The 25,433-nt window shown below is 38.6% G+C and overlaps 1 protein-coding gene and 1 non-coding gene across 6 annotated transcripts; both read left to right on the top strand.

Moving 5' to 3' along the window:
* The first annotated feature begins 27 nt into the window (after positions 1–27).
* On the top strand, positions 28–23,406 carry LATS1 (large tumor suppressor kinase 1). 5 transcript variants are annotated; one of them, XM_032683058.1, is made up of 8 exons: positions 28–84; positions 4,494–4,999; positions 8,200–8,350; positions 10,112–11,640; positions 16,252–16,834; positions 17,806–17,988; positions 18,233–18,339; positions 19,273–23,406. In XM_032683058.1, the coding sequence occupies exons 2-8, from the start codon at positions 4,649–4,651 to the stop codon at positions 19,789–19,791; spliced, it is 3,423 nt and encodes a 1,140-aa protein (XP_032538949.1). In that variant the 5' UTR covers positions 28–84; positions 4,494–4,648; the 3' UTR covers positions 19,792–23,406. The 5 variants fall into 5 exon arrangements, with proteins under 5 accessions (XP_032538949.1, XP_032538952.1, XP_032538951.1 ...); XM_032683061.1 differs by having other exon boundaries at positions 4,491–4,999; positions 8,200–8,335; positions 10,115–11,640; XM_032683060.1 differs by having other exon boundaries at positions 4,491–4,999; positions 8,200–8,335.
* A 1,875-nt stretch (positions 23,407–25,281) lies between these two features.
* On the top strand, positions 25,282–25,352 carry TRNAG-GCC. Its single transcript has one exon. It is a non-coding gene; the product is annotated as a tRNA-Gly (tRNA).
* The last annotated feature ends 81 nt before the right edge of the window (positions 25,353–25,433 follow it).

The following is a 25,433-nucleotide window of genomic DNA, read 5'->3' as shown; positions in this document are numbered from 1 at the left end:
GCGGGCGGAGGGAGGGAGAGAGGGAAGGGCCGCGGCCGAGCTCCGGGCGCCCGGGGCGCTGCCGCCGCCGCCTTCTCGCCGCAGGTACGGTCCGCGGTGTCGCGGTGGGGGCGGCGGCGGGACGGGGGCGGTACCGAGTGCGCTCCGGCACGGCCCGGCCGGGCGGTTCTGGGCCCTTGTCAGGACGCGGCCGTGGCAGGAGCGATCTCGGGTCACGGCCTGGGGCCGGAGGGGCGAGAGGAGCGCAGGTGTCCCAACAGGACGTTCGGGATACTCATCCCGGCGATGAAACCCTCCTGGCCTGCGTGGTCCTTGGGAGGCTGGGTCCTGCAGCGCTGCAGGAATGACCTCGGTGCCAACCTGAGCCACCTTGGTCCTCAGAATGTTGGTCCTGGTAGTGTTAGCCGCAAAAGTCGCTCTTAGGTGCGCCTGCAGTAACTCCTGCTGCCAGGAATACGTGTGCGTAGAAGACCTGTATCCTGTTGGAGGAGATAGCAGAGCGTGAGAGATGAAACAAGCCGAGCGAATGCATAATGTTCATCTGGCCACTTCCAGCTCAGGCTTCCCTGGCCGTATGTAGTTCTGCTTATGTGCTATTTCAGGGTCCAATTCTCTCCTCATTCTGTGGAAACTTTTAGTATTGGAAGTGCATCCTTTGGCAAATTACTGTTAGAGCTCGATGACTCGTTACCTGAAGAACAGCTTCCTTTTGTTGGTTTGAACCAAGCCCCCTACAAACTTAATTTTATGACTTCCAAAGTCTTGATTGCTCTCTTTTTCCCTAGCAATAAAGTGTTGTGATTATGTATAAAATAAGATATTAGAATAGGTACATGAGAGAGGGTACCAAAATAGATTGATATGTGACATTCAATACTTACATGTAAATATGAGTAATTAAATTATATTCAAAACTTTTGGAGATAAGAAATGCTAGAGTTACATTATAAAGCTGTGTATTTTTCCATTAGAAAATCTTGGAGGTCACTGACAGTTGTTTGCAACCGTTCACGAATCATAAAATGGTTTGGATTGGAAGCGAACTTGGAGATCATCCAGTTCCAATCCCACTGTTGCGGGCAGGGATGCCTCCCACTAGACCAGGTTGCTCCAAGCCACATCCAACCTGGCCTTGAATGCTTCTGAGTTTTCATTCAAACAATTGTTTTTAAATCCAGTCTTTAATGATTATAGTGTAAAAAAACCAAGTTGGGGTTTTTTTCCCTGCAGTTTGACCTGTAGAAGAAATGCTTTATCCCCCCATTTTGAAAATAAATTAAAGATATCATTTTTTAAACTCCTATAGGGAAGTGGAGAATTGCATCAGCAAAGACATCTGCATTAACAAACAAATCATTTAATGACACAAAACTGCGAGGGGGAATAGACATCAGTTCCCTTGGATGCAGTTGGTGTTTGTGAGTTAGAAGTACAAAACTGGAATCCATTTCTTATTCAGCAGTCAACACTTTCTTGCTTTAAAATGTGTGCAGATGTCTATTAGCGGAAGTGACTTGTGAATTTTGAGGTTCATATATAGAGCAAGGTGAACTGTAGTAAATCTTGCTCTCTGGAGGACCAATTTAGTTTGATTTCTGAGAATTAAGACTTAGTTTCACAGGCACATCAACTGCTGATACCATCAGTGCTGCCAAAAGAAACAACCCACCAAAAAAAGTTACTGTTTATTTGGGTAAGTTCCTTAGCTTGGATCACACTGTATGGCCTTACAAACAATTATGCTGTCAGTGGTAAGTGGTGGGAGATAAGTGGCCTGGCTGGTTTACACTGCTAAAGCTATGCTGCTGCTAAAAATGTAAGTGAAAGTGCAGCTTTATTTTCCAAGGCTGCTCGTGATTTATGGTTTACGTGTACTGTTAATTTAACTTTGATTTCTCTTAGGAGTATTAGTTTTGACTATCTCAGCTATCCGAGGTGTAATCATAAATGAATATTGAAATGCCAGATAAAATATGTAAAATATGTAGGTGTAAAACAGCTATTTTCTTTTAAATTCCAGGCCTTTGGAATTTGTTAAAAGCAATAACTCGTGTATGGACATTTTTTTCCACTGCTCATTGGTGTATGTGTAACACAATACCAAGTGGTTTTGCCTAGATTATGCTGCCAGTGGTGGAGTAGTCATTACTCCTGACTGAATTTGAATAATATTTTAGGTTACTAAGTCTTTAAGATATTTTGCCTTGTTGTCCTGTGTTCTGAGATGAGTTTGTGCTGAAGGTTTCACTTTTCTGGAGGTGGTGATTCTTTCAAGCGTTACTGGCATATATCCTTGCACTTGTGTTTCTGACATGTGTTCTTTTGAAGAAGGTCACTTAAAAGGAAAAGGAACATCCATAACAAAACTAGTACAATGGTCTAAAGATACTTGCTTCACTTTCTTTGGAAAAAGTGTTTTTGGTAAAGTATTTTCAATGTGATCTTAAGTACAACGTGTTTTGAAAATGATTTTGAAAGTGGCCAAAATTACATTATATTTTAATTGTGCTCATGCTGTACTTTCAGCTGATTTCTGAATTTCTTAATACTTGGATCAAAACTTCACTGTTAATTATCACAATTCACTCACGTCAGATGATCTTGTCCTTATTCAGTGAGCGCTGAAGAATTACATGACAAAATAGTATAACTACCCCATTACACTCATTTAAGGTTTCAAACCTATCACAGGGCAAAGAAAGCTTGTGGGTGCAGTTATACCTCTTAAGATTTAGATAGTTTTATAAGAGAAATTCTGTTATTTCTTAAATGATTCTCAAAGGAGAATGGGATTGAGCATCCGTTGTGTTTCTTTTTGCAGTCCTCATTTATGTATTAGTTCCCAGCTTTCAGGTTTTATCTATATATCAGTAGCATGTATCTTTAATTTATACGATATTTATGTGGTTTGCGGGTTCTTCTTCCTATTAACTTGTCATTTTCTTCCTCAATCACTGAATCATTGATTGTTTTATGACAGTGCAAGTATTATAGAAGTGAAACCTGGATGAAGAGTGACTTTTTTGTAGACTGTGTAAATTTATGTCTAATTTATGTTTAATAAATTAATTTATTAATTTATGTCTAATATAATTGATTTTAATTAGACTGTTTAATTTATGTCTAATATGAGAAGCACTTATCAACACAGTACTTCTTTAAGAGACAAAAGATGCTTGCAGGTGTCTGAATCCTCAAAAATAGTCCTTCAGAAAACAAGGAATGCAAATTTTTAACACTTTGAGAAACAGAAACAAAATAAGAACGTTTCAGTATTGCTAGTTAGACATTGCATGATAGTAAAGCTGAAGTGTGAGTTGAGCTTTACCATTTTAGTTGCCTTTGAAGAAAAGACAGTGCTAAAATATTAATTTTTTTTACCTTGCAGTATCTTAGTAACTGATCTTCCTCTGTGAAGCAGTAGAGACTGAAAAAGTTTTATTTCATGATACTGTAAAGAGGCAAATGCTCTGTGACTTCTTCAGTGTTCCACTCTGGTTGCTCTATCCTTTGCCATAGCAGTTGCAGTACTAACTAGTGCCCAGCCTAAATGCAGAGATTTGAGTTCTCTGCAGACACAGGGCTCTTTCCCTGATGAGTCAGTGCCTTCAAAATGCAAACGTTTTTTATTTGGCTTTTGGCAGAAAATTCTGTTTCCCTTACCAAATGTCATAGCTATGCTCAGTGAATTTGATGCTTAAATTGTTAAACAATTTTACAGTAAAAAAATTTGATTCAATTTTCTTTATTTCTTCCCCTGCTCTCATCTTCCCTTATGTAAAATAAATTTTAAAATTTCTTGACTACTGACAAAGCCTGATTCAAGGAGACTTGAGCTGAGACTATGACAGCCCTAGAAAACTGAACCCTTAAACAGATTTAAATGGCAGATGGTACAAGAAATCATAAAGTCGCATGTGGTGAGCTAGGCAAGTGTTTACTTTTTACATATGTGACTGCTGAAGAATGGATAAAATCGTTGTAATTATGTGCTCTTACTGGTGTACTCCATCTATTTGTGGAGCTTGATGTCAGAATTGTTGAACAGCAAGGATATTTGGTCCATATCCTGGCTACATGGGTAGTAGAGTTGGCACTTTTGGCTATAAAGGTATTGATGAAGAGAATGAACGTGGGTGACAAATGGGGACAGGACACAGCGGAAAGCAGAGGCAAAGCAGCAGTGCTGGGGTAGCACACACAGCAGCAGTTCATATCTGCTCTTGAAAGCTTTGTCCACCATACAGAGGAGTTCCTCTTTGTCCATGCCCTTTGCAATTCAGGACTGTTCAGACATAAGGCACCTAAAACGTTTGTTTCTAAAAGCCCAACACAGTTTGTAAATTAAGACTGCCTGAAGAATTTGCTTAGCAGGCTTTTAGTATCTGTGAAGGAAGTGCTACATGTGAACATTTCACTGCCACCAAAGCTACACTGAGGTTTTTTTTACTGCTGTATATAATGTGATTCTTCTTGTTTTGTTTTGCTAGCAGAAATACCGTTTTGGGTTGTGATGAGCTCCAGCACTACAGGAACCAAGGTTTCACAGTGAAGAGCCACTGCTTTCACAAGTTCTGACACCAGCCAGTCTTCCTTGAATTCTGGTGTGTGCAAGTCCTTGGTGGAGGTTGCATATATACATGTTTTCATGAAGAGAAGTGAGAAACCAGAAGGTTATAGGCAAATGAGGCCTAAAACTTTTCCTGCCAGTAACTATACTGGCAGCAGCCAGCAGATGCTACAGGAAATACGAGAGAGCCTCAGGAATTTACCTAAACCCTCTGATGCTGCTAAAGCTGATCACAGCATGGGCAAAATGTTATCTGAAGATCCTAGACAAGGTCGAAATCCTCCCAAATTTGTAACATATCATAAAGTTTTGCAGGAGATAAGAAACTCACTTCTGCCTTTTGCAAATGAAGCGACCTCAGCTGTCAAAGGAACATCAGAAGTTAATCGACAAATGCTGCAAGACTTACAAGCTGCTGGCTTTGATGAGGTGAAGTGTTTTATTTTGAAGATTTGGTGTTCTGCTAACTATAAACTATTAGTGTATGTTGAAGGGGGTGGTGGTCAGGGAATATTTGAACAGCTTGACAAGCAAAAGAGCGTCTTCAAAATCTGATAGGTTTCTGATTAGGGAATGAAACTGGTAATAGTGGGGGATGTAGAAGAGGAATAGAAGGATTTAGAGAGGCTTGGTTTTTTTTTAAGCATCTTGTGCAGATTGTTCTAATGTGATAGGTTGTTTTAATTATATAATTTTAGTCAGAAAGGACTGGACTCTCTAGAACATGGATTTTGCCTCTGATACTCAATGGAATTTTGGATTGCGTTCAATTAAAACAGGTTGATGCAATATGGCCATTCTAAATTAAAAGGCAATACCAAATACTTTGGAAATTACTCTGAAACGTGATTTCCAGGAAGAAAAAATGAATACATTTATAGTTCCTGTGTTTTTACTGGGACTTGCATATCAAAGTAAATCACACTCGTTTTCATGCCTTCTGTGTAAACCTGGGTACAAAAGGAGGTTAAAAAAAGACTAGCAAACCACTCATCTTTCTAAAGGAAAAAGGCACAGTACCAGACAGGGATTAACTTTACAGGAGTGTACTGCTTGCAGTAGTGACCAGCTCATGAGTTCTACTGTCTGGGATGCTTTGGTATTTACAGAGAAGATCTACCTCTACCAAGAGTGAGCTGCTCCAAGAACTGGCTTTTCCTCGACAATGTCCCAGTGTCAAGTGTTGATAGTGATTTTTCATGTTCCTTTTGCTTGATCAAATACACAGTCCAGTCAGTCTGTGTCAGGAAGAATGGCAGGATTTCATAATGATAAATTATTTTTGCAATAATTTGTGCCTGCTCTCTGGTTTGTTGCTGAGGTTACTTTTTTGTTGTTGTTGTTGTCGGATTTTGGGACGGCAGTGTGGGGGTGTGCATTTGTTTTTTCAAAGTAGATCAGTTCTTAGATCCATTTTTACAGATTGAACTTGCAGTCATTTTTGCAAACTGAAGTTTGTGGTATGTAGCTGGATAATAAACCAGAAAGGTATCTTAAGTTTGTATTTTTGTTGGATCCTTTGTATCTTGAAGCCTTTTGCTCCTGCCCTTTGTTCTTGGATGGAACTGAGAATTCCCGTGACACTTTTGATTGTATGGAGCTTTTTTCAGGCAGAGTGCCAGTGAGAGCCGTTTCTGCCATGTGTTAACCTACAGTTGCATTGCCACAATAGCCCATATGGCACTGATCCATGTGTGCATTAGGAACAGATACAGATGAAGTCAGAAAGCATTTTTCTTGGTGGGGAAGTTTCAAAATGTATTGAATTTATATTTTACCTTTTACTTTTTAAAATATATTAAATGTCAAACATTCTGGTTACTTTCTCCCCATTCCTCAGGTAGTAGATAATATTCAGGGTTAAAGTGGAACAGAGAGATATCAATCAGTATCAGGTATGACTGTACATAGATTTTTTTGTATATATATATGTATAATAATTCAGGTATAATGCTGTTCATGGTCTTTGTTTTTTGTTTGTTTGTGGTTTTTTTTTAACAACATCCTAAATAGCTTACAGGAAATCTCTTCTGCTTATTATGATTCAAGTTCAGTCCTCAGAAGTTCTGTGTAAGGTGATACTCTTTTAAGACATTGAATACTTCATGTCACGTAGGCGACCAAGTTTTTTGTGCTTCGGCTAAAGGAGATAGAGATCCTTTGGCTCTTACTCAGATCCTCTGATTAGTGGGGAGGGAACTAAATTTTATCTCTTAAAATATTGCTGGTTTTGTACTTTGACATTCTGTGAGTCTTTATGGCCCGGTGATGTGAAACATTCTGTGAGTCTTTATGGCCCGGTGATGTGAACTTGTTCATTTAGGTCTCTGTATTGTAGAATTACTTGGCTAAAAAGACAGTAAATTTGGGGTTGAAGCTGATTAAGAAAAATATTAAAGTCAGTAGGTAGAAATTAATGAAGTATCCTATAAAAATATATTCAATTTGAAAATTAAATACCCTGGACGACTTAACTTTCCATTTGCACAATGATCAAATAGCTTACCGGTGCTGAAAATGTACTTCTTGCCACAGATAGTCTTGCCTATAATAATAAAAGTGTTGCAGACATAACTGTCTTGTGAAAGAGGTATGAGATCAAAAGTTGTATCTGATTTTTCCAGCAGTATCAACTGGTCAGCTCGTAAAGATTGGGGCAACCTTATTGTGTGGGTTTTTCTATTTTAAAATCCTTTTTTAAGGTTCTGTTTTGTTTACGGAATGTGATTACTGTTTCTGAAGGTTGTATGTAATTTTGTATGTTTGAGTGTTAGAAGTGTACACAGGCATAATGAAAGTATAGATGTGGGTTTGAATTTGGGATTGGTACTAAGTGCTTCCCTTCTGAGCCCTCTTTGGTGTCCCATTAGTTTGAGTAGGAGGTGGACGCTGTCGTATGTTTGTAGGTAACGGGTTCAAACATTGTATGAACCAAAATGATTGCTTTGATATGACAAAATATGACCATAAATCTTTAAAGTCAGTGTGCTTAGCTGTAGGGAGTTATGCTGTGGCTTTGTCTCAAAATTGTTGGGTCTGCTGTACAAATGCCATTCAGTACCATCTCTGGAATTCTGCCTCTGTTGCTTGACCTTACCTCATTCAAGTCTGTGGAAAAGCCACTGGTCCATAATACATTTTATGTTGACTGAGCTGGGATTGTCCAGCAGATCAGAACTTGTGTTTGGATGTCTAAGATCACAGAGCCTAAATCTACCACAGAAAGAATAGAGTTTCTACCAATAACATTGTCTTCGTCAGGAACTTAGACTGGAAGGGACCTCTGCCCATTCTGTAACTAGCTGTTACCTGGGCAGGGCACAGCAGTAATAAATGCTGTTGTATAAGCAAGCTGTTGTACTGATAGCAAGATGACAAGATTTACATCAAACTGCAGTGCTTTAACACATTAACTTTTTTCTGAACATCCAGAAATGTTCTGAACATCTGAACATTTTGAAGAGTCTGTTGTGGGGAAAACATTTTAAAATTAGTTTGAAAATGATTGAGAGAAATCGGTTATGTACTTTGGTAAAATTATTAGAAGATGTTTGGCTAAATAAGCATGAATTTTGGTATTTTTTGTGATTTTCTTGTAAATTATTTTTTGTATATCATTGTCTCTTTAGGATATGGTTGTACAAGCTCTTAGACAAACTAACAACCGTAGTATAGAAGCTGCCATTGAATTTATAAGTAAAATGAGCTACCAGGATCCTCGTCGGGAGCAGATGGTTGCAGCAGCAGCAAGACCTGTAAACGCAGGTATGAAACCCCCAGGTAGGTGTATCCATGGTAACTCAGTAACTCACTGAGTGTATTCTCCTAGATAAAAAATATAGTAAATTCTGCCTTCATGTGCTCACAGTGCAACAGAGATGCTGAGATACAGGGGGGTTTGCCTTTAAAAATCGCATTTTAAGCATATAATGTAGTTCTTCTAAAAGGTAGATCCATTTGACATGAATTTCTTAAACATTTGTTTTTATAACTGCATGGTTTTATTATTGTGTGTAGACAAGGAATGGCATTCAGATCTCATTTTAGTAATTTTTGTCCCTCATTGATGTAGTGCCTGTATTTTGTTCTGTGTCAGGTAGAAATCAGTGGTGAGCATTGAATTCTTTTTAATTTTTTGTCTCTCTTCACACACTCACCCCACAACAGCACTGTGTATGTGTATTTTTGTGTACATGTGTGTGTGTATTTATATAGCATATGACTACAGTATTTGTATTTTAGGATGTTCTATTTGCTTAATTTTCTGCTTGGTTCCAGGTTTTGTTTGTATGGTTTGTAAAGCAGACTTCTTGTTTTTGAAAGCGTTAGAGGACAGGCTATAGCTTTAGTAACAGAGTCAGAATTTTGCCACTTGCTATTATTGCTTTCTTTTAAGATGGAAGCACATTTTTAATACGTCTTGGCCTAAAGCAAGGGTAACTTTCCAATGCAGCAGAAATACTGAACTTTTATTTGACTAAAGTTGGGTGCTGAACTGCTGGCTCTGGAGTTAGATTTTAAATTAACAATATAAGTATGAGGAAAAATTAGTAGTCAAGAGTAGCAAAGAGCGGTGTCATTGTCATTTAGTCTGTTGAGAGGATTAGTTGGTGCTTCTGTGAAGCTGCTAGCTAAATGCCACCATTTAGACGTAACTTTCATTTTTACTTGCGAAGGTTTAGTAATTCACATGCTCTTTTACTAAGGATAGAGTGACTTTCAGCAGTTACAGTCCTGTATATGTTTACACTTACCTTAGTATTAACATTGTAAAAAGCACAATAAGACTGCCTGCACTATCAGTTCCTTGCATACTGTTTTGTTTGTATGACAGAAAATAATATCTATGAAGTAAATAGGTAGTAGAGTTTTATTCTCTAAGTTTTGCTTTCCTACAATTTTAATTCTTGCCTGTCTACAACACTTTTACTCATAAGGACATACCTTTTGAAATTAAAGTACTTAATTAAATTTTGCATGCAAGGAATATAACAAGTCTGGATTAACTATATGCACACAAGGGTGCAGGCTGCTTGATTTTACAGCATTCAGTTACATTTTAGTTTAAGAACACTAAATGTCTTGTAACATTAAACTGGAAGGGATAGCAACGTAACTAAACGTATTTTTCCGAGCTATTACTTTTTTTTACACTTGTGCTGAACGTTCTTATGAGGGTTTCTTGTACACATGATTAAAAATACATTGCGTGCCTAATAATTTTGCATATTACCATATGTTCAATTAAAATTTGCATTTTTACTGAAGCAAGATGCGTTTTCAGACAAATTATTTCTAAAGACTCTGATACTATAGTTTCAATGCATTTTTTGCTCTTACATGTCTACTGAGCATATTACCATACCGTGATGTGTATTACTAGACAGAGAGAATTTTTCATGTGAAGTACAGTGGCTTATGTTATGTCAGAGGTTTCATGTCCTTTTTCTGTAGCAATTAATGCAGAAGAACAAAATTTTCAAAGCAGTAAATGTAAATAATTTCTAATAATATGAATGCTGTGTTTTCTTGTTGTGAAAGCAGGGACTGTTCAGCAATCAGTTAACCGCAAGCAGAGCTGGAAGGGTTCTAAGGAGTCCCTGGTTCCTCAGCGGCATGGCCCTTCCCTGGGAGAAGGTGTAGTTTATCGCTCAGAAAGTCCCAGTTCTCAGCCTGATGTAGGAAGGCCATTATCTGGATCTGGCATTGCGGCATTTGCTCAGGCTCATCCTGGCAATGGACAAAGAGTGAATCCCCCACCTCTACCACAGATAAGGAGTGTCACTCCTCCTCCTCCACCTCCTCGAGGGCAGACACCCCCTCCGAGGGGAACTACTCCTCCACCTCCTTCCTGGGAACCAAATTCTCAAACAAAGCGGTACTCTGGAAACATGGAATATGTGATCTCCCGTATTTCTCCAGTGCCACCAGGAGCATGGCAGGATGGTTATCCACCTCCGCCTATGAATCCTCCACCTATGAATTCATCCACGCAGAGTCAGAGAGGCATGAGTGCTGTCCCCATTGGCAGGCAACCAATAATCATGCAGACTTCTGCCAACAGCAAATTTAGTTTTCCGTCAGGAAGAGCTGGAATGCAAAATGGCAATTGTCAGGCAGAATTCATAGTTCACCAGAATGTGGTGTCTGGGAATTCGGTGAGTCGCCAGCCACCTCCATACCCCATGAATTCAGCTAACAGGCAGAGTCCCACAGCACTGCAGATGCAGGCAGGAGGATCTGCTCCTCCTTCAGCGTACACCAATGGGAATCTTCCTCAGGCGATGATGGTGCCAAACAGAAATAGTCACAACATGGAACTTTACAACACAAATGTAGCTGGAATACCCACCTCCTGGTCACAGCCTTCCCCTGTGCAGCCGCAGTCATCACCTGGCAACGGGCACGACATGCCTACGTGGCAACCCAATGTTCCCGTGCGGTCAAATTCTTTCAACAACCATCATGGCAATAGGCAAAGTCACTCTGGCAGCTCTCAGCCTTCGGCCACAACAGTAACAGCCATAACACCAGCTCCCATCCAGCAACCAGTGAAAAGCATGCGTGTGTTAAAACCAGAGCTGCAGACTGCCCTGGCACCCACTCACCCTTCCTGGATGCCACAGCCCATGCAAACTGTGCAGACCATCCCCTTCTCTGAGAGCCCATCTACAAATATGGCCGTTATGGCTCCTGTTGTGGAGGCTCCAAATTACCAGGGCCCCCCACCACCTTACCCTAAACACTTGCTACATCAGAATCCTTCTGTCAATCTCTATGAGGCAGGACCCAAGCTCAACAAGGAGGAGCCACCTCTTTTATCCAGGGAGGATGAGAATGAAAAGAGTTACGAATGTGTCGATTCAACAGATAAAGAAAAAAAACAAATCACAACATCACCTGTTCCTGTTAGAAAAAACAAGAAAGATGAAGAAAGAAGAGAGTCTCGCATCAAAAGTTATTCCCCTCAAGCCTTTAAATTCTTCATGGAGCAGCATGTGGAGAATATACTCAAGTCACACCAGCAGCGTTTGCATCGGAAAAAACAACTAGAGAATGAAATGATGCGGGTAAACTCTTCCTTCTTTCTAAATCTGTGACTAGAACTGTTCCTACATTGATTTTAAGAGATATAGCTTAATTGTAGAATGTTTAAATAGTATAGATAAATAGAATATTGTGGTAAATTGTGGTATTGAAGTCTATTTTTAATTTTTGTATTTGAGATGTGGCAAGTTCTTCAGTGCTTAAGTAAGTTTTTTACATGTCTAAATGTAGTTCATCTGACCCGTGTACAGTAAGGCAGCAGAAGCAAAATAATTGTTACATGAAATGAGATTCATGAGATTCATGAGATACATGGCTCATAGCTTTCTGAGTTCTGTTTAATCCTGATTTCTTAGTTATATGCAATATTTTAATGATTTTCAAAAATAACTTTTTTTTTAAAATAAGCATTGCTGGTACAAGCAAAGCAGGGACAAGTGGTAGGGTGGTTAGTGCATTTATATAGTCACCCAAACAGTGATACTTTTTACATTCTGCAGTTTGTTTCCAGTAGTGATAGGTTTTTTAAGTTAAAATAAAAAAATCATTTTTTAAAAATTAATTTTTTTAAATGAAAAAGACATGGTATCTTTTGCCTGATTATTTATAATCCAGGCTGTAAATGCATCTGTTTAAACAAGAGGCAATTGAATGGGGTAATAAAACAACAGACATCAACAAAAGCATGTAAAATGTTGTACCTGCATGGACTCAGTCATCTAGTATTTCAGTGTTCTATTAAAACAAATCAAAAGGGTAAGAACTGGAGCTGATGTCATTTCAAAAGAGAAAATAGTGAGACGCAGTGAAACTAAGATGTGCAGAAAGATAAAATTGAGATGTCAAATAAATATTTCTTAACAATTGTAGTTGAAAGTTTGACATAAGTATGATGTACTTTTTAATTTATTCTATCAGAATATGTATTTGGCTTACACCACTTTCTTGACATGCTGTTTTATAAATGTATTTTCTTACTATTTTGAAAATTCTTACTTTAAGCTTCAGTCTTTTGTGTTTGCTTAATCGTGAATATGTAAATGTTAGCAAGATTTCATCCTGAAACTCTTACTAGATCTTTATTCTTAGTCTTCTCTCTTTCCTTTTTCACTTCCACTAACAGCTGATTTAAACTGTTAAGGTGTGGGAAGCTTTCCTGAACTCTGTAGCCTCCATCCCTGTGTAGACAAGTAAGATTCTGAAGCAACAGTGTTTATTAAGAATAGCATGATTCCTTTTTAGAGGGCTTTGCATGCAATCCTGCATCAAAATTAAGCATGAATTTCTTTTGGCTATTTTTGAGTACTTAAAAGTAAGATTATAATTAATGTTGATTTGCAAACTTCACTTTCCCTTCTTACTGTGTTGTGTTCTGTAGTATCTCAAGAATAAGTATTACTTATATGAAAGCACTGATATAACTTTTCATATGCATTTAAAGCACCCTAGTAAATGTATTTTCTTATATGAAATGCAATTTATAGTATTTATGCGAGATTTAAAGCTGGGATGTTTAATTACAGGTTGAAGGGTGGGAAATGGGCTATTGTGCTGCAGCAGACCTACTTTTTTAGGAGAGGAATCCCAAAACAGTGAAGTATATTTTGGATCTTCATGAGAAGGAGAAAGGGGAAACTAGCTCGTTATCTATTTTCAGAAAGTTTAAAATTAAGCAAGTGTTGAATCCCTTCTTTTCTTCCCTTTGGTAGGAAATTTTGAAAATAAAAAAAAACCCAATTACATCCCTATGGAAATACCTACCTTTACAGAAGGTTGTATTTCTGGCATAGGTGGGATATTTCTGTGCTTTCAGGTTCCCTAGGAAATCAAATGGAGCAGTCTCAGAAATATTTAATTGAAATCTGTGAATCTGGCCAAGAATTATACTAGATGTCTCTGCTGTGGAGAGCAACTTAAGTCATCTTTTAAAGCACAGCAAGATGAAGAGGGACCAAAACGAGCAAATTGTGTGATGATACAGAGCAATTCAGGAAGCTCTTCTGTCCGTCATTGTCTAGAAATAACTGGAGATGTATGCACAGAAGAGTTTGTGCAGCTGGCAAAGTTGCTTAATTTTTGGTGAATGCTGAAGCTGAGGAGTGTTTTAGAGAAAATACAGCAATGCAGAGAGCAATGAATTTGTAATTAACATTTGGTTTAGTGGATGACAGGAAGACATGAAGATGGGTTGAGGGAAGAGAAGACAAATTGCAGTACTTGGGCTGGTCTCTACAATAAAACTGTTAGAATGCAACGGCTAGAGAGTAGGCAGTAGAAAGTAAAGCTACAAGGGTTTTGGAGACTCTCATTTGTATGTCTTGCAGTGATTAATTACTGTATTGAGTCTCCTCGTGGGGTTTTGTTGCCATCTAGGTTATATTTTTTGCTAATTTTGTAACTGATCATTGAGGTTCACTTTGTGTGCAAGTGAGTCTGTACTGAAGCAGACTTCAGGTTTCAGATGGGCCTTGAGAAGGTGACTCCTCATCGTCTGAACTTTTAACAGGGTCAGGTCTTCAGTTGTCTTCTTGATGTTTTTGTAAGTCTTCAAAAAATTCTTCCTTATGTGTTGAAATGGGCTTTAAGCATGTTCATTCATAGAAAACTTGAGATGTTTCTGTCCTGGAAGACAGTGCCCAGATATTCCTGCAGTAACGTGTTGAAAAAGGTTCAACTCCCTATTTGGAATAAAAAAATTTTCTATTTTGCACATCCAGTCTTTAAACTACTGCTACCCAGTCCTAACTACTGCCTATCCGATGTTGACAAAAAATTTTGTCTGAAAATGGAGACAGCTTTCCCCATTTAAATTTTACTGAATTCATATTCCTTGGGCAGTTTGTTGGGGTAGACAAGCATTTTGTGTGCATTTTTCTAGTTGCATCTCCTTTAGATCCATTTTTGATATGATACCTGCAAGAAATTTTATCTGTTTTAACAGTATTTTCTTTAATAGGTGACATACAGTAACTTTTGAAAGCATTTTTAAGATACTGAGTGATATCTAATTGATCTGTTCTCTTACCTTTTTTCTCAATCAAATCTGTTATACTTTGTTTCAAGTTACATTGTAAGTTAGGCAAAGCAGAAGTCATCTATTAACACAGTTTATACAGGCCTAAACTAGTTACATAATCCTAATGGTGGTCCTGAGTAGTGTTCTGCAGACAATGTCTCAAACATTTGAAGCATTAAGTAAGGAGATGGAAGCAACAAGATTTGGTATCAAGAATCAATAAGATGTGACAATAAGAAATTGAAGACTTTTAGAATAGTGCTTGATTACAGTTGTGATGTTTGCAGGGATTCAATTTGGCCATGTTCAATTTTAGGATCAGAATGTCCATGAAAAAATAAGGGAATATACCCTAGGTTGAACTTGGAAATCATTGCTGTGGGATAGTGATTTCAAGCCAGGTAGGCAGATAGAATAATTGAGATCCTATGAGAAAGGGAGCATATAGTACTTTGAAAACGCTGTCAAAAAACAAAAGAAGGAATGAACATGAAGCTTTGGAGGAGAAGTGTCATGGAAAAAAGAATATAAAAAATTGAAGACAGATTCTACTCACATTAAAACAAAAAAGAAGAGAGAGTCTGATTCCAGGCCCTGAAATTTAGCAAGAAAAATGGCACTGAAATTGAATGGCACTTCAAAGGAATTGAAACCAGAAGAAATACACCAGGAGGCACCCAGGTTGTAGTACACTGAGAATGCTCAATGTGGTTCTTGCAGATAAGGGTTTCCACGTTGTAGGCGATGAGTTGCATGTGGCCTGTGAGTGTTTCAGCTGTCACAATGTTGGTGGTGTTGGCCAGAACACCAGGGCTGTTCAGTCAAGATAGGGGTATGTACGGAGATGGGAGCCAAGAAAAGCTACTGTGGGGAGGAGTGAGCCACTTCAGAGAAAGTGCTCTGCTCAACTAGTTGGTGTGGAGAGCGGGAGTGAGAGTGTGAGCAAAGTCCTGTTAGAAAGGAGTGGGTTATGTGATAAGAGAGAAGATCAGGTCTAGGCTTGCGGCAGAGGCACAGGCTTGGTGTGGGCGGGTAGTAGGAAACAGTGCCATGTGGATCTGGTTTGTGTAGCTACAGAAGGAAGCATGAGAGTGAGAGAGTTGCCTGTCCTCTCCTGCAATTGAAATTCCACAGCATGGTCAGGAAGTTTAGTGACTTCTGCTCTAGCTAGTCTGGAGAGGGGCTGCCTTTCCCATGGCAGCATCAGCCCTCAGCAGCTTACAGCTCCTAGGCATGTCTTGGCTCCCTTTAGCTCTGCAAAGAGAATCAGGGAGGCAGTTGATGCACACTGTTACTCTGATAATATTCTCAATAGTTTTTATCAGTGGTTTGTAAATTACCCTTTCTCTCCTCAAGAATGTAGTCCCTTCTCAAGAACCTTCTGGTGCATGGCACCTTATGCATTTTGCTGTTGAAAACAATCACGTTTTGGCTTTTGTCACTCCTATATGTTTTGTAGAATCCTAATGTTTAAAACAAAACCAAACCCCTTTAAGTATTTTCCTGTGCTGTGTATTAAGTATTTGGTTTGCTTTGCCTAAGCCTTGTAGTTATGAGAAGACCATCAAGAATTAAAAGTACTGTTAATTCTTCAGATATAATTCTGTTTGCTGCACAGGTTGGATTGTCACCAGAAGCCCGAGATCAAATGAGGAAAATGTTGTGCCAGAAAGAATCTAATTACATTCGACTAAGAAGAGCTAAAATGGACAAGTCAATGTTTGTAAAAATTAAAACCCTGGGAGTTGGTGCATTTGGAGAAGTTTGCCTAGCAAGAAAAGTGGATACTAATGCTTTATATGCGACAAAAACTCTGAGGAAAAAAGATGTCTTGCTTAGAAATCAAGTTGCTCATGTTAAAGCTGAGCGGGATATCCTCGCAGAAGCTGATAACGAATGGGTGGTTCGCCTGTACTATTCATTCCAAGATAAAGACAATTTGTACTTTGTAATGGACTACATTCCAGGAGGTGATATGATGAGTCTCCTGATTAGAATGGGTGTCTTTCCAGAAAATCTAGCACGGTTCTACACAGCAGAACTGACCTGCGCAGTTGAAAGTGTTCATAAAATGGGCTTCATCCACAGAGATATTAAACCTGATAATATCTTGATAGACCGTGATGGTCATATCAAATTGACTGACTTCGGGCTCTGTACAGGTTTTCGATGGACCCATGATTCAAAATACTACCAGAGCGGTAAGAGAAATATAAATCTTCTTTGTAAGGAATTAAATAATAACTGAATAGAAAGATGACTGTGCTGCACACCATACAAATTACAGAACGCAACATTTAGTACGGGAGGGTTCCAATGTGAGCATTGATTCCTTAAATGGGAGAAGGAATGAGCTATGCTGCTGTAAGTTTGTCCCATTAGTGGCTTTTGAAATTTGGAGAGAAAATCACAGAGGTAGCGAGATAATTACATAGGCAACAGCCCCAACTCTGTTTTGAAGATGGGACTGATGTTTTAAATATAATTGTTCTTGAAAACCTTGCCCCAAGTTCTGAGTGTCTCATGTACTCCCTTTAGTGTAACCTGTTGATTTCTGAGTAGGCTACAGTGGGCTTTTAAAAATCCCACTTGATTACTTAAAACAAAAGCTAAAAGAAAGAGGAAAAAAAGTCACAGTTCTGAGAGTGGTAAAATACAAATTTTGTGATAACCTGTTTTTAATTTTCAAAAAGAAAAACATAACTTCAGAAACAATTTTTGAATTACTTTTGACTAGTTTCTATCAAAATATCATGTATCTTAGGCCAGACTGTTACACAGTCTCTGGTGAGAAGAAAAAGATTTAATCTGATTTTATTTTTTGCTGATTTAAATACTGGCTGGTTTATGTTTGCATAAGAACAAGAACAGTATACATCCTGTACCCCCAATGTGGCTTTGTTAAGAAAAAAACTGAGACTATATCAAACTTGATACTTACTCTAGTTATGTCAAAAGTAAGCTTAAAAAAAGTGTCCTCAAAAGTTGGTGGTTTATATCGTAAACAAAAAGTCAACATCCAAATGTTGATGACTGTTGTAACTCTCAAGTGTTGAAACTGAAACAGATTGTGTCGTGTAACGAGGAATGTTAACAGATAAAGAAGATTTCATATTGGATAAGAAGTAAAGTACTCATGCTCAATTTTGCCATCCTTCTCCCTCAATTACAGGTGATCATGCACGACAGGACAGCATGGATTTCAGCAATGAATGGGGTGACCCAGCGAATTGCAGGTGCGGAGATCGGCTGAAGCCGCTGGAGCGCAGGGCTGCACGTCAGCACCAGCGCTGCCTGGCCCATTCCCTTGTTGGCACCCCCAACTACATCGCTCCAGAAGTGTTGTTACGAACAGGTAATGCACTTCTGTACTGTAATCGTGCTGCAAAGGAACTGATATTCAGGTATCTTGCTTCACCTTTCTTACACTGCAGCTTTTCCCAAGTGTATAATGTTTTAACAAAAAAATAAAATAGTTGTTAATGTGGAAATCTTTAAAAAGTATTGAATAGAGTTCTCCTGTGAAATTTTGTACTCCTAGAAATCCAAGATTAAAATTATACTGAGGCTTTGACTACTTTATTTGAACTTTATTTCAGGTTACACACAGTTGTGTGACTGGTGGAGTGTTGGAGTAATTCTCTTTGAGATGCTAGTGGGGCAGCCTCCATTCCTGGCACAAACGCCCCTGGAAACACAAATGAAGGTAACTTTAAAGTTCTGGTACTAACAGTCTGAAAAGGCAGGCTTGAAATTTACATGGGCTTTCTAATTTGTAATGGAAACAAAGGTGATGTTTGAGAGTGCTGCCTGTCCAAGCATATTATAAACTAACAAGATTATCAACTTTATGTTACTGTGGAGGTGCACTTCGTTTATTAAGGGATCATGTTTGCATCTTTTATCTCGGTATAGTACACATACCAACTAAAAACCACATTTCACTTCTTGTATTTATTCCAGTTATTATTTCTACTCCTCTTTTCTTCCTCTTTTCTTCCTCTTTTCTTCCTCTTTTCTTCCTCTTCCTCTTCTCCAGTGTCTTGGTGTTCTTTTCCCATACTTGGCTTCCATACCTGCTTACCCGCAGAGGATTTCCTCTGGTGATGTACCTGCAGGTGCTTGGCATGGAAAGGTGGACGAATAGCAGATGGTTGTGCTTGCTCAGGGTTACTGGCAGCTTGGAGCCATTGGTTCTTTCCTTCCTGAGCCCCAGCTGTTTCAGAGAAAGCATCAGGGCAATCTTCTGCAGGTGTCATTTTTGCAATATTGCATTCAGCTTGCAAGATATTAGTTGGCTTAAATGTAGTGCAGTATTTTTATTTTTTTAACTTTAAATCTGTTCATCTTTACAGTGCATCATCTAACTCAAAATTCATCTGCCTCACCTTCTTTTAAGACTGTAAGCCATGTGCCTAATCTCAGGTTCCACGTGCTGGATTTTACGGGATCTTCATTGTTTTATACCAGGGGCATCCCATGCCAGACCCATGCCAGATTTAGATTATGCTAGATTTCCAGACAAAATATTCCTTGTGTTTCTGAAAGAGCATGTTTTCTTTGTGGCTGTGTTGTTGTTTTAATCTGTTTTTTCCTTTTTATGAAATTATAAATAAATAATACCTCTTTTGTTTTTAAGGTTATCAACTGGCAAACTGCACTTCATATTCCACCTCAGGCTAAATTGACTCCAGAGGCCTCCGACCTTATTATTAAACTGTGCCGAGGGCCAGAAGATCGTTTAGGCAAAAACGGTGCAGATGAAATAAAAGCTCATCCGTTTTTTAAAACAATTGATTTTTCAAGCGATCTACGGCGACAGTCTGCTTTCTACATTCCCAAAATTGCTCATCCTACAGACACATCAAACTTTGATCCAGTTGATCCAGATAAATTGTGGAGTGACGATGATAAGGAGGGGAACAGAAATGATACCCTTAACGGGTGGTACAAAAATGGAAAACATCCTGAACATGCTTTTTACGAGTTCACCTTCCGAAGGTTTTTTGATGACAATGGCTACCCATACAACAATCCAAAGCCCATTGAGTACGAGTATGGTAGTTCCCAAAACTCAGAACAGCAGTCAGATGAGGATGATGATGATGATGAACAGGCAGGTAGAGGAGTTCAGAGCCGTGATCTGGTTTATGTTTAGTAGAGGAATAAAGATCAAAAAGTAAATAATCAATTTTGCAGCTATACCTTTTGAAAAGTCTGTTTTAAGAGACTTGAAAAAAGATTGCTACGGTAAATACATGCACACGTTCTTGGAAACACTAAAAAAATTATGTCTTCTCCTTCCCTGTCAGTACATTTTGTTTCCCCCGAATACAGAGAAATCCTCAAACATTAATTTATTCCAGTGATGTTAATTGTTTAATTTAGAAGAGATTTGATGTTAGGTAAAAAAAATATCACTTGAATTTTGTTATTGGTTCTCTGTACTCTAAGTACTCAAAATAGGAAATAGTGACTTTTTTTTTCCCCTCCCTAAGATGATGCCTGGTATCTATTTGTACATATATTGAATAATTTTAGAAAACAGTTCTCTGCTTCAGAATTTTTAATGACAGTTTTTCCATGCATTGACCAAATATAAAACCTACTTTACTAATAAAGCTCTCTGATACATTTCTGAAGGGGAAAAAAAAAGGCTGCTGTACCGTCACTTCTCACTGTATTTAACCTAATTATAGTGTTGGAAAAACTGAGCCATCTATCTGGTGAAACATTTCCAGCTACTGTTTAAGTGGCCTAGTTCTCAGCTTTGAAACAAGAAAGTGTCAGTCTCGGCTATAGGATGATTGTAAGATGATAAAGTATTAAATCTAGTATTTTATTAAATAGTAATTGGATTTGACATTAGTAACAAAGTAGCATTTGACTGGTACTCTCAAAGCAGAACTGCTCACTCAGAAACAACTTGGTTGTCTCCTGTCATCAGTTATCCTATAGACAGAAGAAGAAAAGAAGCTTTCTGAAATCTAGTTCAATTTTCTGACTACAGCCAAACTGTAAAGTGTGTACAGTGCTGCTTGAGTTGGAATTTTTAGTTTGAAAAATAAATTTTAGAGTAGTGTCTTTATTATAAGTTTGAGATAGTAATGGAAAAGGATTATGGCTTTTGAGGCTGTTGTTGTGGAGACCCGTTTCACTTGGCTGGAATAGTTTTCCTCCTGGTCACAGAGACAGTAAGGAGAAGCACCGTGCACCAGCCTATCTGAGCCATCAGTACAGTATCAATGATCTGTCACAGCCCAGTTCAGAACAGAATTAGGAACTTAGAGCTGTGTCTGCTGCCTTCTGCATTACTCTTCCATAATTTCTGGCAGTGGGTGATCAGGTATCCCCTTGGGTCTCATGGTGGGAGGGTACTGAGCCTGTTGAGGTGACTGGGAGTACAGACAGGAGCATCCCTCTAAGCAGCTTCCCGGAGACTAGACTGGGAGTTACAGGTGAGAGGCAGAAAGAATTATGATTTTATCTCTCTCCTTCTTTCTCCTAAAGTTAACACAGTGGTAAAGAAAATGCACTATATTTAGTAAACTTCATGTCTTTTAAAACATTTCCTCCTCCTTGGAATTGAATTCCAATGGATAATCTCATAACATGCCTGTAACCATTACTGCTTTTTTAAATTATTACTTGTGCCATTGCACTGGCATTGCAACTATCTAAACGTGGTGAAATTGGTGTTCACAGCTATTCTTGCAGCAAACACGAGTTACTAGTTTACTTTTCTCACCAAGCTGGTTTGTTTATTTCTGGCCAGTTTGTTCTCTTTCTGTGCTCCAGTGCAGTGTCTCTCTTTGTGCCAGCGCAACTGTCTATAGTGTTGTCCTAAATACTGGATCAGTGAAAAACTGTGTGGTGTTTAGCATTTGGAGTTTCCTTTCTTGCGTGTTCATTTGAACCATCCAGTTTCTAGTGTGGTCCATAAATGATTCATATTGGCTTAACTGAGGAAGGTCTGAACTGCAGCAGTTGGCAGTGAGGAAACTTCTTAAACATACTTGGTCACAGGAGAAAATGTTTGTGGAAGTTCACTCCTCTACTGTGAAGTGCTTATAATTGTTAGAAGGTGGTTATGAGAAGTTGTTTTCTGAAACAAGTAGTAAGTTACTTTCTATAATGAAAATGAGTTTGCGGTTTAATAAAACAATTCCTGTTCTGTCTGCCTTTTCCACAGCTGTTGAAATAGAATAGCTTTTAAGACTCATTTCATTTAGCTTAAATATTATAAAATGGCTGCAGTGTGTAACTACTCCATTTATATATATGTAAAAAAGATTGCTTTTCTTGTAAATAAACTTTAAAGATTACCCTCCTTCATAGTAAGTATCCCAGTAAAACTGGTCTACTTGTCTTAAAGTGTAATATATTACTGGTTAAAGGTAATTTAATCAAGCTTGCCTCACCATTTTTGAAGTGTGCAGAGAAAATAATGTCAATTCTTCATTAAATTGACTCTTAAAGTTGCCTTTTCATGTGAGTATATTTCTCCTCTGCCTGCACTGTACTATGGTATATTCCTGTTTAATACTATTACTGGTCTTCAACCAATTTAAAAATAAATTTAAAAAATATATAAAAAAGGGTCCTGTAATGGCACCATTGTTCTACACAAGCAAACCCAGTTGCTTTTTTTAAAAGACATCATTAATTCTTTCAAGGACATCTGCAAGTACTGAAATGTTAAATATTATTTTGCCTTTTTAAACAAATACATGAAAAGCTCATATCTTTAGAATTTGGTAGATGCTTCTGGCATTTCCTAACATCATGTGTTAGAAGTTGTAATATATGTTGTTTGAATTTTGCCACCTAGATGCTGCAGTATTATGTATTTCGTTGCAAAAAATACAGTTTGTTACAATCCATGTTCACTGAGAAAATTAGTTACATGTAAATGTTGTCACAACTCTCTAACATTCTCTGCCTTACCCATGTTTTGAAACTTCACGTTTCATACATAGATTCAGAGTCTATTATAGAGATTCTTCGTAGCTGCTGCTTAAAACATGGGTGTTTCACTGGTGACCTATGATGGGGATTGGTTTGTGCAGGCAGTGAAGAAGAGAGGCTCCTAACCAGCAGCTGTGGAATTCTGCAGTAAGTTTTAGTTCAGGTTGCTTTCGCTTTGTAAAGCATGAAAACCAGATTCTCTTTTATGTGCCCTTGTATACATATTAATTGGATTTATAAATTTCTATAATCCTATACTGTACTGTAAATACTATTTGATATTCAGTGGCAGTCTAATCCTCGGGCAGGCCCTCTTGCTGTATCGTTTCTATCCTTGATTGTAAGAGAAGTCTATAGAATATATGGCTAGAAAGTCTCTTTGAGACTGACTTTCTTCTGCGTTGCAAGGCTGTGAGATGGGAATGATTATTTAGACTCCTTTTAATATATTCAGCTAATAGACAGTGCAGTGGGTGCATTCTTAGATGATGATGCTGTCACTGAAGATAGTGTTTAGGCTTTTGTTTCAGATGTCATCGTGTTTCAGATCGACCTTTAATCTGTTTGCTTTATTTCAGCCAAAGCAAAAAGATAATAAATTGGTTCAATGTCTAGTAAAATGTTTGAATGCCTTAAGATGCTCTGGAGAAAGGCACTATTCAGTTTACTGTTTATATATATCTATAGAGATATATATAGACATATTCCATGTGTTATATGTATATATATATATGGTCTTTTTTGTATGATAAGACTGTCAGTTCTTTTGGATTCTCCATGAAATACATAGACCACACCCGCACAAGTCTGTTCATGCAAATCGTTCTTTATGCTGTGCCTGGCAGGTAAACTTAACAAACTTCCATTATCTCATGGCCCCTAGTAAGTTATTCAGTGTTCTTTTGAGTATTCTTTACCTGTCTCGGTCATGACATGGGGCGTCCCCTTTTGCTAGATCTCTACATACCTGTATCCACTACATGTGATCTCTGAATGCTTACTTGGGATGTTTGGGTCTTATGGGCAATAATCTCCAAGTCCCCTGATGTTCATATGAAAGAGGGCATCTTTTCTGCTTGCTTTCTAGTAGGTACACTGGAGCATCTGTACCCTTTGTCCAAGAGTGACAGGTTTCCAGTTTGGTCAGTCTATGCCCGGTAGTTGAGAAGCTGAGACTTCTTGCCCCCGTTGACTTAACATATAGCATGTGTGTTTGACCTAGGGGGACAGGGATGTGAGTGAATGGTTCGTTACCCTTCTTAAAGTTACTAGAGAAAGAATTCCAGCGCTTGTGAACAGCCTAACTGAATTATCGCCTACTGGTAGTCAGTGACTTTCCTGAGTTTTTAGAAACTGTTTTCCCTCAGAATCAGTTTCTGATGCTGGAGTAGTAAAAACCCAATGAGTCTTTATAAGAAGTGAAAATCAGATTCTTGTTTTGCTAAGCAAATATGAAATGCAAACACTAGTTGCCCAATTGCATTCTTTTCTTTCCTTCTCCTTCACATCCAGCTTACACAAGTCCCTTTTATCTGCAGCAGCTTTACGGTCTAGCAATAAATGGTGCAAGTGTAAAAGTACAGATGCTCTTGTACTTGGCAGTCACCTCATGTTTGTAACCTGTTCTCAAAAGTATACATTTTGATGTTCAGGACTTCAATTTATTGGTGCGTTGTTCTGTGTCCTCTGCTGCCTTTTTCATCCAAATAAGTAATATTTTTAATTATTATTATTGTTATTATTTTACATACATTATGTATCATAAAGCCATTCCTTGAGAGAATGACAACATATCACAGCTTTCATCTGTGTTAGGAGGGGAAATTGTCCTTGAGAAAATCCCATTCTTTAATTGCACATCTCAGAGTGCTATGGAGAAACCAGTGTGTTATTGCAGAAGACTACATTATATCCTAATTCTTCTATGTTGGGGAGAGGGGATGTGGAAGTACAGCACATTTTTCATTATTTAGCCACATACAAAGGGGAGGAGGGAAATCCTTCCCGCTCTCCTCGACCAAGTGATGTCATACAGTAGCACTTCGAATTTTCGAAACTCATCAACATCTTTCCTTGCCTTTATAGCTAAAGTAATGCAGAATGATTGTTTAAAACTCAGACACTCGTTAAAGGGATAGACTAAAATTGTCAGTTTTAAGAACGGGTAAAATACAAGAGCGAGAAGAGTAAAAATGGATGTGATATATTAATTAAGGAACGACATAACGTTGTGGGTCTTTCGAGTTCACCCTGAAGAACTGTCACAAACCTGCTGCATTGTGCCCAACCTTGAGAGATCCTATTTGTTGCTAAGCAGCTGAGTCTATTTAGACAGGTGAGGAGGTACTGCTCCATCAGGGACACTCAAGGGCAGTTTCCTGGTCTTACTCAGCTCGGCAGCTGGCTCTTCTCAGCACCCTCGGATGCGTTTTCTTCCCCAAAACAACACCCTCTATTAAGAGTGTGAAGAGGTAGAGACGAGTCACAAACAAGGAACATGCGAATAAAAGTTGGTGCATGCTATTCACTCGGCAAAACCCACATTTGTGAGTTATAGAAAGGGAACAGATGAGTGAAGCCTCTCCATCCACCACCGCGGGATATCAGCCGGGTGATCTGGGGCGGGCAAGTCCGCTCTGCTCAGTTTCGAGTGACGAATGCAAGAACATCTCCATGCACAGCATTGGTGGTTCAGTGGTAGAATTCTCGCCTGCCACGCGGGAGGCCCGGGTTCGATTCCCGGCCAATGCAGTTGTTCCTTTTCTTCCTACTTTGTTTCTCTCCGCCTGACTGTTTGTTTTTTTTTTTCCCCTCCCTGTTCCCCCCTTCCTT

The sequence above is a fragment of the Chiroxiphia lanceolata genome, chromosome 3 (genome assembly GCF_009829145.1).
Source record: "Chiroxiphia lanceolata isolate bChiLan1 chromosome 3, bChiLan1.pri, whole genome shotgun sequence".
Taxonomy (NCBI): domain Eukaryota; kingdom Metazoa; phylum Chordata; class Aves; order Passeriformes; family Pipridae; genus Chiroxiphia; species Chiroxiphia lanceolata.
This window is presented reverse-complemented; position numbering and strand designations above follow the sequence as displayed.